We start from the raw sequence: 11,517 nt of genomic DNA on the forward strand, positions 1-11,517 counted from the left end.
CTGGCGCTCCGCTGCCCCTCTCCGCGGCCGGCGGCGGCAGCGCGGAGCCTGCGCGGGTGCGGAGCTGCCCGCGGCAAGAAGCGGTCGCGGCTCCCGAGGCTAGCGGAGGAAAACGCCGGAGCCAGGCGAGATCTTCCTCTCCAGCTTCGGGAGCTGCATCTGCCACGTCGTGTTTGGAAACAGGTTTCCAGAAACCCCCCGTCCCCACCGCCTATTTTAAGTGTGGCTTAGGTTTGCATCTTCTCCCCGCTCGCTTCTTTCCCTCTCGGAGGAAGAAAAAATAGGTACAAAATTGAATGTGCTTCATCGCACACACATCCCCCATACACCCTTCTCGATTCGCCTTTCCCATTCCAATATAAACGATAATAACGATCAATAACAATAACGACAATTTAATCCAAGCCTTACGTGTGGGCGAACAAATAAAACCGGGGACACCAAGCCCAACGAACGCATCTGTTTAGCATCCAGATGTTTTGCATTCGAGGGCTTTATTCGTTGTCTTGTGCCGAAAAAGAAAAAAAATCCCAGCACCTGGAGTGTCCGTCCAGATACCCTAGGAGAGAACACAAACAACGAAACCTGGTACTCCAGCCTTCGAGGAGAAATGCGATTTATAAGTTGCTGGATTTTTACCCTTGAACCAGGTGTATAGTAAAGAAACACTCTCTCTCTTCCAATTAGAAAAAAAAAAAAAAAAAAAAAAAAAAAAAAAAAGGCAGCCCACTGGCCGACTTACTCTATTTTACAGTGTGCCTGAGTCGGCTAATGTCCCAGTCCTTTATAGCATTTCATGCACTTCGGGGGGTAGACTTGTTGTTAAATTGAGCGTGTAACGCTCTTACAAAACAGGTTTCTCGATGACATCAAGGTTTCTCTCCCTAACCAAGTGCGCACACACAATAATAAATAAATAAAATAAAAAAAAAAAAAAAAAAAAAAAAAAAAGGAAGAAAAAAAGAGATGGGGGAAAAAAAGAAAAAAAAAAAAAAAAAGATCAGAGAGGGGTTGGGGGACTGTGGGGAACCACGCTATCTCAATTTATGCCTAAGGTATATGATCAGTTAAAAAGGCTTAAAAGCAGGGGCAAATTGGATCAGGGAGAATCGTCACCCAACTTTCATTATTTCCAAGTAGTGTGATTGAATTAAAGGGCAGGGAGCTGGTTAGAAGGGAGGATCGAGGGGCTCGGTGCGTAATGGTGTGGTATTAAATTCTAATTAGAGATGCAGGAATCAGCGATAGGGAGGTTGGACAGCTCGGTCCCCCAGTGCCAGCCCAATAGACTGATGAGTTATTGTCATGTAAAAAGCGCCAGCAATAAGACCAACCGCTTTGCTATTGTCCAAGTGGAAAGAGCCAAGTTTATTATGAGGACTATATGCTCTAGAGACCTCAGGCAAGGCATCTCATAGGAGGCTTTTTCATAAAACTAGGCTCTGCTGGTAGTAAGGAGGCCACTCTCGAAGCAGGCGTTGAGCTGTGCACATCTCCCCACCACAGGCACCTTCTCCATATATCCAGCTTTTATTTCATTTTTTCCACTTGGCTGAGCCATCCAGAGCCTTTTCAATGTATAAAATGGAATATTCTTACCTCAATTCCTCTGCCTACGAGTCCTGTATGGCTGGGATGGACACTTCGAGCCTGGCTTCAGCTTATGCTGACTTCAGTTCCTGCAGCCAAGCCAGTGGCTTTCAATATAACCCTATAAGGACCACTTTTGGGGCCACCTCTGGCTGCCCATCCCTCACTCCAGGATCCTGCAGTCTCGGCTCTCTTAGGGACCACCAGAGCAGTCCATACGCAGCAGGTAAGGACCTCCAGCTTTCTTAGCCCCGGCAGCCGCCTCGCTGCTGGTATATAGGAAGCCTTGATTGCATTTGAAAATGGAAATGTGTTTAGTATTTACCAAACGAAATTTGCTTACACAAATGAAAGAATTTATCACGTTAGAAGCGATTGCAGGGAGGGGTAATTCACTTACAGGGTTACACTATCCTAGTCACACCCGAACCGCCAACAAAATTATCTTAAGCTGCCAAAATGATAGGCATAATTTATTTACTTTGCGATGAGACGTAAAGCTTAGAAAATAATTAAATAACCAAAGAGTAAAGCTCATTACCGACACTGTCTTAAAAAAAAGGAAACCCAACCCAACAACAGCAGCAGCAGTGCAGATCTATTTTTCGTCGGTCATTATTTTTACAGCACTTTTTACCGAAACCTCTTTGAACAGGATCAGCTGGTAAAGACTAGAGAAATCCAAATAAATATAGAAGCAGTTTGGTAATATCATTACTGAGTGACAGCTAGCAAGCAGCCTGATGTTTCCTTCAATGCTTTCTGGCACTTTCAATCATTTTTCCCTTCTCCTATTGAATCTTTGGCTTTGAACAGGACCAGCCCGTGCTTTGCGGCTGGGTTCCGGTATTTTAACACTCTTAACACATCCTCACATTCAGCCTTTAGCGTACATATTTAGTGTTAAACTTCGCTCTCTCTCTCCCATATTTAACCCCCTCATCGTTTTCTCTCCTCAACGACTACTGGACTCCTCCGGTTATTCGGGCGTTTTAGGATCCCTCAGAAGGATGCGGCAGTTTTTTAAAGCACCGTTCGTCTTTCCGGAAAAATATCTTTGGGAAAGTCACCAGAGATTCACAGACTTTTTTTCCCCTTCTTCCTCTTTTTCCCTCTTTTCCTTCTTCAGTTCCTTACAAACTGTTCACCGACCACGGGGGTTTAAACGAGAAGAGAAAACAGAGGCGGATCAGAACTACGTTCACCAGCGCCCAGCTCAAGGAACTGGAGAGGGTGTTTGCAGAGACTCATTACCCTGATATATACACCCGGGAGGAGCTGGCACTCAAGATAGACCTCACCGAGGCGAGAGTGCAGGTATGTGCGGGCTGCGGGTGACGAGAAGGGGGTGGCGGCTGCGGAGGGAGCGCACCGAGGGTCGCGCCGCTGCGGGCCGGCGGCGGGGCCGGGGCGGGGGTCGCTCTGCGGGAGGCGGCGGCGGGGATGCCGCCGTGCTGCCCGCCCCTTGCTCCCCCTCCCAGGTCTGGTTCCAGAACCGCCGCGCCAAATTCCGCAAGCAGGAGAGGGCGGCGGCGGCGGCGGCGGCGGCCGCCAAGAACGGGGCGGCGGGCAAGAAATCCGACGCCTCCCGCGACGACGAGAGCAAGGAGGCCAAGAGCACCGACCCCGACAGCACCGGCGGCCCCGGCCCCAACCCCAACCCCGCTCCCAGCTGCGGCGGGGGCGGCGGCGGCGGCCCCAGCCCCGCTGCCGGGCAGGGGGCGGCGGGGCCCGGCGGGCCGGGGGGCGAGCCGGGCAAGGGGGCGGCGGGGCCGGGCGGGCTGGCGGCGGCGGGGCCGGGGCAGGGCTGGGCGCCGGGGCCCGGGCCCATCACCTCCATTCCCGACTCGTTAGGCGGCCCCTTCGCCAGCGTCCTCTCCTCGCTGCAGCGGCCCGGGGGCACCAAAGGCAGCCTCGTCAAGAGCGGCATGTTCTGAGCGGCGGCGGCGGCGGCGGCGGCCCCTCCCGCTCATTAGTATCCGCCGCCCGCCCATAGCGATGACCGGGGGCCCGGGCAGCGCCGGGCTCCGCGGGGCAGGGACCCCGCGCCCCCATGGGGGGCTCCCCTCGCCCCGGGCCGGCGGCGGGGCCGGCCCCGCATCCCCGGCCGGGGCGGGCGGGGCAGGGCGGCCGGCGGGGAGCGCCGCGCTGCCGGGGAGCGGCGGCACCGGGGACTGCGCCCGGCGGTGCGGGGGGCACCCTGCTCGCCCGCGGGGGTTTTTAAGTTCCTTTTCGCGGTCAGCCGGAGGGACAAAGTGTCTTCTTCCCCTCCTCCCCTGCTCCTCCGCCACCCTCCCGCCGACCGCGCCCGGGTGTGGTCCTCCCTCCGCCGTCCCGTGTCACTGTCCCTCCGTTGGGTCTCGGGTCTCTCCGTCGCCGCCGCCGCCGCCGGCGCCCCGCTGGGTTCAGCTCTGACCCGGCGGCCGCCGCCGCTTCCTGTACCGCGGATCCTGCAGGGCCCGCGCTCCTCGCGGCGGGCGGCCTGTATTTATTATTAATTAATTATTATTAATTATTATTATTACACGGTCTACGCAGTTTTTAGGCATCTCCGTTAGGGTTTTCTAATTTTATTTTAAAAGGCACAAACTATAGCTCTTAGTTGAATGTCGCCAGGTATGCTTTCTCTTTTTCCGTGTCTTTCTACAACTGTGTTCTGTGACTCAACTGTATAGTGTTAATATCAGTACAGACTTGTCTAGTTGACCGTATAAATAATGTTTTCCCTTCTCGTAGTCTCTATGGCGTGTCTTTATGGAGAAATAAGGTTCTCACGGGTTCGGTTCCCTTTGCGTTTAGAGAGACCAGGTTCAGGCAATTATATCTATTTTTATTATTGGTTGCATGTCGTCTCATTTTTTTCTTTTCCCTACCTGTTGGAATATGTTTGTGAGCATAATGGTCATAAATTATGTTCAGGGTTTCCAGATTTATTTATATGTGGTTAAAATGAATGCTTCTATTTAAAAGGGGAAATATTTCTACATGTGCATATAGTTTTCCAAGAGTGTACCATTAATTGATTGTTGATAATAAAAGCTAAAAGCAAACTTAGTTATGGTGGTCTTTCGACTTCTTGTTAGGGCTTTATTTGGGGGGAGGTCTCGGGGTTATTTCTGATAGAGACAAGGCGCATGTCGCATAACCTGAACTGTGTCATACAAAGATTTGCTCAGTAGCATCAATCTCCGTTACCATCAGGAAGACCATAACTGCCCGTCCCATCATTACTGTCTAATTGTGCCCTTATTAATTATTTGCAAACGGGCTGACTGGGAGGAGGAAGATGTGCCAGATTTGACCTTTTGTCACTACCTCGGAAACTGGAGATGGAAAATATCAAGCGATATCCGTTAAAGGGAAAACAAAAAGAGCAAAACCACCGGTTTGTCAGTGGGCTCAGCGTCTCGGAGAGCCTTCGCCTGGCACTCCACCAGCGCTTCTGCTGAATCCCCCTGCGACAGCGAGGGCAGAGAGCGGGGACTGCGCGGCCGCGGGCTCGGCTTCCACCAGGGCCAGGAGCCACCCGGCGGCCTCAGGCCGGGACTGGGTTGCGCTCAGCGCCCGGCCCGGCCCGACCCTGCCCGGCTGCGGTGCTTGTCCTGTTTGCGGTGCTTGCCCCGTTGCGCTCCTACCCCAATGAGCTCCTTGCCCCATTGCGCTCCTTGCCCCGGTGGTTCCCCCGCAGCCCAGCCGTGCCCGATGTGCCGGCCCCGGAGGGACACCGGGGAGCTGAAAACACCCAAGGCGAGCAGGCAGCCGGTTCCGCCGAAAGCTCTCAGGCAAGGACAGGCTCCCTCCCGGGAAGAGCCGGGGTCGCCGCCCGGCCCGGTGCCCCCCGCCGGGGCAGCTGCTGCAGCCGGGCACCCGCGGGTTCGCCGAAAGGACGGCGGGGCGATGAACTCTGTCTGACTCTGGCACAGACCGTGGAAAAAAAGAAAAAAAAAAAAAAAAAGGAAAAAATGTCTGTTTGTCGGTTTGGCAGAGATGCAAACTTTGCAAGGGCCTTGTCATCTGCAGTGTGCATCATCTGCACGGCTTGGGGGGGCTGGGGAAAGCACGATTAAAAACGTGGCAAATGGAGCAAGTGCTGTTTCACTACTAAAGTACTTGAATCATCAGGTTTAAAATGCTACAATAAAGTATGCAGTGTATTTTCTGGAGGAAAACCACTTGAATTCATTTTTTGAATATGTGGTTTTTTTTTAATGTGGGCAGATTTTGCCATTCTACTTTTTCTTCCAAAAGTGATTCAGTGATCTAAGAATATCTTTGTTAAAACAGACTGACTCTAGGAATTACCCAGTCGTGGACTGCAGAGCAGTTCTGCTAACAGTGATCTGTATGTAGAGGTTTTCCTGCTGGAGAAGCTGCAGTGCTTAGTCTGCTTTACCATGGCTGAATCAACCCCTGAGCTTCTAGAGAAGGTGAGACCTGTATTTCCAGTAAAGCAACCAACCAGCCGGGGGTGATTTCAAAATATTTCTCCTGGTCAGGCCTTGCTGTGTGAAGATGATGATGAGGTTAGATTTTATGGCATGCAGTTGTGATTTGGAAACATCAAGGGATGACAAGACACTACTGTTTTTTTGGCCAAGATCACTATTTTTTCTGCTAAAAATTGGGCTTTATTTGTAGTACAAAGGCTTCAGTTTCCTACAGTGGATCTAGCTGCCTATCTGCTAGACCTCTCTTTTCTCACACTGTAAACTGGTTTGCATTTTGATCTATCTTCTCCCTGGTAAGTTAGATGTGCTGTGTTCTTTATGTCTCCCACAACCCCTAAGGCTCAAACTTCTACAAATTTTTCAGATGTGGAACCACTTCTGTTTCTGAAGATGCTATGCAGAAGGGATACTAGGATAGTGCCAAACAGTGCAGTGCCTCTCTCATAAATGGTCCATACAGAGCTAAGATCACATCTGTATTTCTCACCACAATTTTCCACTTAGGTGTCTAAACTTATCATTAGTCCTTTTTGGAAACTTCTGTTCTGTCACTGACCCATAAATCCTTTCCCAAGCCACTGCTTTCTATATTTTGGTCACCCCCACAGCAAGGAGAGCCTGAGGCATATGGCACTTCTCATTTGTAAGGACCTGTGGGCCTGTGGCAGACCAGTTGGAATGGTTCATTCATCAACCTTCATGATTGCTCAGTCAGGTAGAAAGGGATGGTTTGAAAATATACCAAGTTTACTTCTCCTGCCTGTCTGAAAAGGCAAGGGTTTGAAAAGGAGTATCAGTTAAATAAATAACCTAAGGGCTGCTGCTAGAGGAAGGCCATGGGGTATGCAGCAGGAGCCCAGGCAGGATGAGGATGCCAAAAGGCTGCTTACCAGTGGTACCTGTGAGAGCTGAACAGGCAAGAGCATCCTTAACACTAAGAGGTGCTCTGGGGCTCACAAGGCAAAGAAGTCTGGACAAAAGGACCTAAGAAGTCAAAAGATGTTCCAGTAAAGAAATGAATTTAGGGGTTTTTGTGTTTCTTGGGTTTACTTCTCCATATTGTTCAAGTAAAGGATAATTCATTATGCAATCCAGCTCCAATTCAATATGAACATATTGCAGTTTGAAGAGTTCAGAGGTAAATTCACATTGTGTGTTTGGAGCAACTTGAGTGTTTCATTGTTTGCTCTTCTAAACACCAAAAGTTAGAATTCAGGTCTAATATTGAATTTGACTCTTGCACACACTCTCACTTCCTTCTCTCCAATACTTGAACAGAAAAATTAATTCCTGATTGCAGTATGAATCTCTTTGATGCATGCATGACAATGCAAACATTAATTTTGCTACTAAGGAATATGAGGCCAGCATACAGGAAAACTACAATTACTAAAAACAATCCCTATCAATCGTAAGTAAGTGTGTCTAAATAGTTTAATCCTTATTTATTTACACTGATTTAATAGAATTATCAAACTGTTACCAACCAGTAGGAAAAGGAGATATCATGAAAAGTGCCTATAGTCCAGCAGAATATATTTTTAAATACTCTTTTCTTCCCACCTTTTTTTGACACTGTTGAAGTGTACCTGGCAGGAATTCCCTGGATGAGCCTGACTCCAGTCAAGGCTGTCAGCTCACTGTTGTGGTCTGAAACATGCATGAAACATGAGCTCCTTCTGAAGTCAAAATCTGGGGTTTCTTTGCATGGAAAGCATCCCCACTGTACAGAGGGGGAATGGGACACAAAATACACTTTTAATTCCTTGGCACCTATGAAACTATTACCTGTGAGTAACTCTTGATGCACATTTAGCATGAATCATTAAGAGTCAAAAAACATGAATGTATAGATTAGTCTCATCATCTGTAAGGCAGATCAGCACTGTGAAGGCTACACATCAATTGGAGATGAAGCTTTCTTTTTCTGCCACCAATTAAATTTGTTTTTTTGCAAGTTATCATCCAACAACTGCTGTGAAATAAACTGGTGGCTTCATTCCAGGTGCTACCAAAATCTGGTTCCATCTTAGAAAAACACCTTTGTCCCTTGTGCTTCACACAAGAGCTCATCATATACACCAAGGAATTATTTAAGAGGAAAAGCATTTTTTAATTTGTGGGAAATTCATCCAGAAACAGCTCAAGAAATTTTAGCCATGAAAATAAAACTCACACTTTCATATTTTAGGATGAAAATTTCCTTTGGAGAGAGGAAACACTCTTTCGGGCTGATTCTTGTCATGACATATCAACAGGAAATAAAAATATTGCACTTCAAAATAAGCATTATTTCATACTAGTATGACAGGCTAAGGCCTATTTATTCCCATTTATTTCTGAAAGAGAGGTGGTAAGGGAATGCCAGTGACATCTCTTGGTGCTTCAAAGAGTGCTTAAATTACATTTGAAGTCCATCAACAGAATTAGATAAAAGTTCAAACCGTCTTGGAAAGTGAAAGTGGGCAAAACTATGCCTTTCCAGCAGTCTGAAATCCAATGTCAGCACTGAGGGCTCTATCATCAGGCTTAACACATGGATGGGGTCTTCAGAAGCACTCACTTCAGTATTGTTTCACAGAAAGATGTTTATACAGATAGAATCTCCTCTAAGAATAGCATAGCATAGCATAGCATAGCATAGCATAGCATAGCATAGCATAGAATAGAATAGAATAGAATAGAATAGAATAGAATAGAATAGAATAGAATAGAATAGAATAGAATAGAATATAGAATTTTCTCTAAGAGGAAAGCCTATCCTGGGAACAAAGCACACATTTCATGAATTTCTGTGGTTATTCATTAAAGGAAAGAAGTGAAGATTTTGAAACCTGTGGCTGAGAGACCTGGTCATCTAGCATGGACATGGTATTTGGGAAAGCTTGGGTTGGGTTGCTCCTTTCAGAGGCATGCATCACCCAGAACACCCAGATGGAATTTGGATACTCAATGCCTTTGGAAGATAATTCTCTTCCTGAAACATCCTGAGAGAGTGCCCGCAGCAGTCCTGCCCAAGGACATGGCCACAAACACTGTGCTTTCGGGGCTGTTCCATCCCTCCTATGGCTTGGAGAGCAAAGGATGGGGCTCATCCCCCTGGAGCCATTGCAGGGAGCAGCAGGGGGTTCCTGCAGCTCAGCAGCCCCAGCTCTGCCCCTTCCCAACCCACTGCCTTTTGTCCTGATGACAAGGGAGCTGAGCTACCTGCAGCCAGCTGTGGCACACAGCACTTACATTCTGGGGTTCATTTCCAAGAGAGACAGGAATTATTTCTTCCCTCCCCCTGCTTCTTTGTGAGTAACCATGGACAGGCTGGACTGGGCTCAGCTTTGGCCTGTGTTCCTTCTGTGATGCTCTGTGCAGCTTCCCACCACTGTGGCTTCCTGGGGCTTATAGGACTCTCTTCCAGAGAACCAAGAACAAAATTCAGCTCCAGTGAGTCCTTGTGTTCTTGCCTCAGCTTTCAGATGGGGAGCACAGCAGAGTTGGGACAAGGTAGAAACTTTCATTTTCATTGAGGTTTATCATAACAGTGTTAGTGGAGTTCAATGCAAGGTACAGATCACAGATACACTCCACAGGCTGCCACAAGCTGCAGGTTATTCCTACCTTTTTTCAACTTAAAAAGTCTGACATTACAGTTTGAAACAATCTCCAAACAATGTTGTCAGGAGAATTCAGAAGCTCTTGGCCCTGTATTTATTTCACAATATCAAACTGTTTCTAGGAAGAGCTACGAAAATATTTGTGCTGTATTATCTTTAAAAAGGTTACCAAAAGGGGTGAACTCTGAAAATAAGCAGTTCAGGAATCTCCATAGATAATATTGCAAACAAAATGCTGCCACAACCAGCATGCAAATATCTGAGGAACTCACTTTAATGAAAAAGTTATACATTTCATTTAAAAACTGTGTGTCTCTTCATTTTTAATAACAAAATCTCCTTACATCTGGAGGAAGAGGTAGTTAAAACTCTATCTGATGCTACTGCATGCACTTGTAATGCATTATGTGACAGCCTATCTTAGGGCAGTGATGCTTTAAACATCCCAATCTAATTATCACTAGGACTATCTCTATGGAGACAAAAAGTTAGATAAACATGGTGTGGGTGGTTTTGTCCTGCTGCAGGAAAAGAGGATGCTCTAGATGGATGTCTAAACCCATCACTCCTGTCATGATCTATTACCACTGGAAATGTAGCACTCCTGAAGTATTTCTGGCCTGATTCACTGACTGTCAAACCTGGTGCCATTCACAGAAAAGTGGTAAAAAGGATCAAGGGCACATATAATTCAAGAGAAGTGGAGAAGTTATTTGTATTTATAATTTCTATTACTCAGAGCTGTACTGTACAATACTAAGTATGAATATTGGAACACTGTAAAGACTGGAGAAATTAGACCAGACCCTTCAGGTGTTTACTGATTTCATCTCACCTTTCAGTGACTGCATCACTTGACTTCCTTCCTAAGCTGGTTAGGAGAAAAAAAGTAGGCTAATACATAACCGTGTGATTGTTTGATTCCTGACTTGACTTAGCTTAGAACCAGGAAAAGAGGAGACTCCCAGTCACTGGATAGCCAAACCGAGACTCATTGCCACAGGATTGGGTCGATGTGAAGATTTTAACTCAATTCTGAAAAAGCCTGAACTCTTAAGTAAGAATATCTGGGCAGTACAGCTTCAATTAATAAAATATTCTGAAATACTTCTGCTATAAACCCTCCCATTTCAGGGTGGAAGCCAATCTCCACTTCCTGAAGGTGAGATTTTAATGAAAATTTTTCACCAGCAAATTTCTTGTGTGTTCTTCTAAATCAACTGTTGCTGTTCAAATATAGAAATAGATTTAGGAACAGTAGATCACAAGTCTTAGGATGTATTCCACTCCTTATTTCAATATTCTAATAGCAGGTTAAAGTGTGCCCTCCCAGCTTTCCCTCATTTACATGTCTTTATCTTTTTGTTTGGTAATAGTCCCTGTTATATTCACAGGGTCAACTTCAGTCTTGGCCACAGCACATTCCACAGCTGAAGTCAAATAAATCTTCAAAAGTGATTAATTTTTCCTACTATTGCTGATTACTTTCACTGATCAATACTTTCACTGGTGTATACCACTAATACATTTAAATGTCAATGTAGGAATCAATTAACCTCAATTATTTCCTTTCAAAGATCATGACATTTTGTTGTTGTTGAGATTTTAGGATATATACAAACCTATGGCTACATTTGTCTTTAAAATCGTCCAGAATGATATGTACAAAACCTCATAAGTATAAAATGCTTTTAAAGAATTCTTACAAAATATTTAAAAGGAATAAAAGTGAAAATATTTAAACACATAAAAATAGGCAAGTTAAACCCCTTGTTAAACCCAGTCATATGTAAATTCTGAACAAAAAGGGGTTTCTCTAACTAATGAAAAATATTAATGATACAAGAGAAGATTCAATTATATTACGCTGT

General features: G+C 46.3%; 1 protein-coding gene across 1 annotated transcript; it reads left to right on the forward strand.

The window, feature by feature from the left end:
- Positions 1-1,284: 1,284 nt before the first annotated feature.
- On the forward strand, positions 1,285-3,645 carry PHOX2B (paired like homeobox 2B). The gene is made up of 3 exons (XM_056489950.1): positions 1,285-1,816; positions 2,720-2,907; positions 3,072-3,645. The coding sequence occupies exons 1-3, from the start codon at positions 1,576-1,578 to the stop codon at positions 3,525-3,527; spliced, it is 885 nt and encodes a 294-aa protein (XP_056345925.1). The 5' UTR covers positions 1,285-1,575; the 3' UTR covers positions 3,528-3,645.
- The last annotated feature ends 7,872 nt before the right edge of the window (positions 3,646-11,517 follow it).

This window comes from Oenanthe melanoleuca, chromosome 4, assembly GCF_029582105.1.
Source record: "Oenanthe melanoleuca isolate GR-GAL-2019-014 chromosome 4, OMel1.0, whole genome shotgun sequence".
Taxonomy (NCBI): Eukaryota; Metazoa; Chordata; class Aves; order Passeriformes; family Muscicapidae; genus Oenanthe; species Oenanthe melanoleuca.

Bases quoted from the DNA above. Each gene is read 5' to 3' on its own strand.
- PHOX2B (XM_056489950.1), top strand. From the start codon at position 1,576: ATGTATAAAATGGAATATTCTTACCTCAATTCCTCTGCCTACGAGTCC. The intron at 1,817-2,719 runs GTAAGGACCTCC...TTCCTTCTTCAG, and splicing joins GAGCAGTCCATACGCAGCAG to TTCCTTACAAACTGTTCACC. The intron at 2,908-3,071 runs GTATGTGCGGGC...TCCCCCTCCCAG, and splicing joins TCACCGAGGCGAGAGTGCAG to GTCTGGTTCCAGAACCGCCG.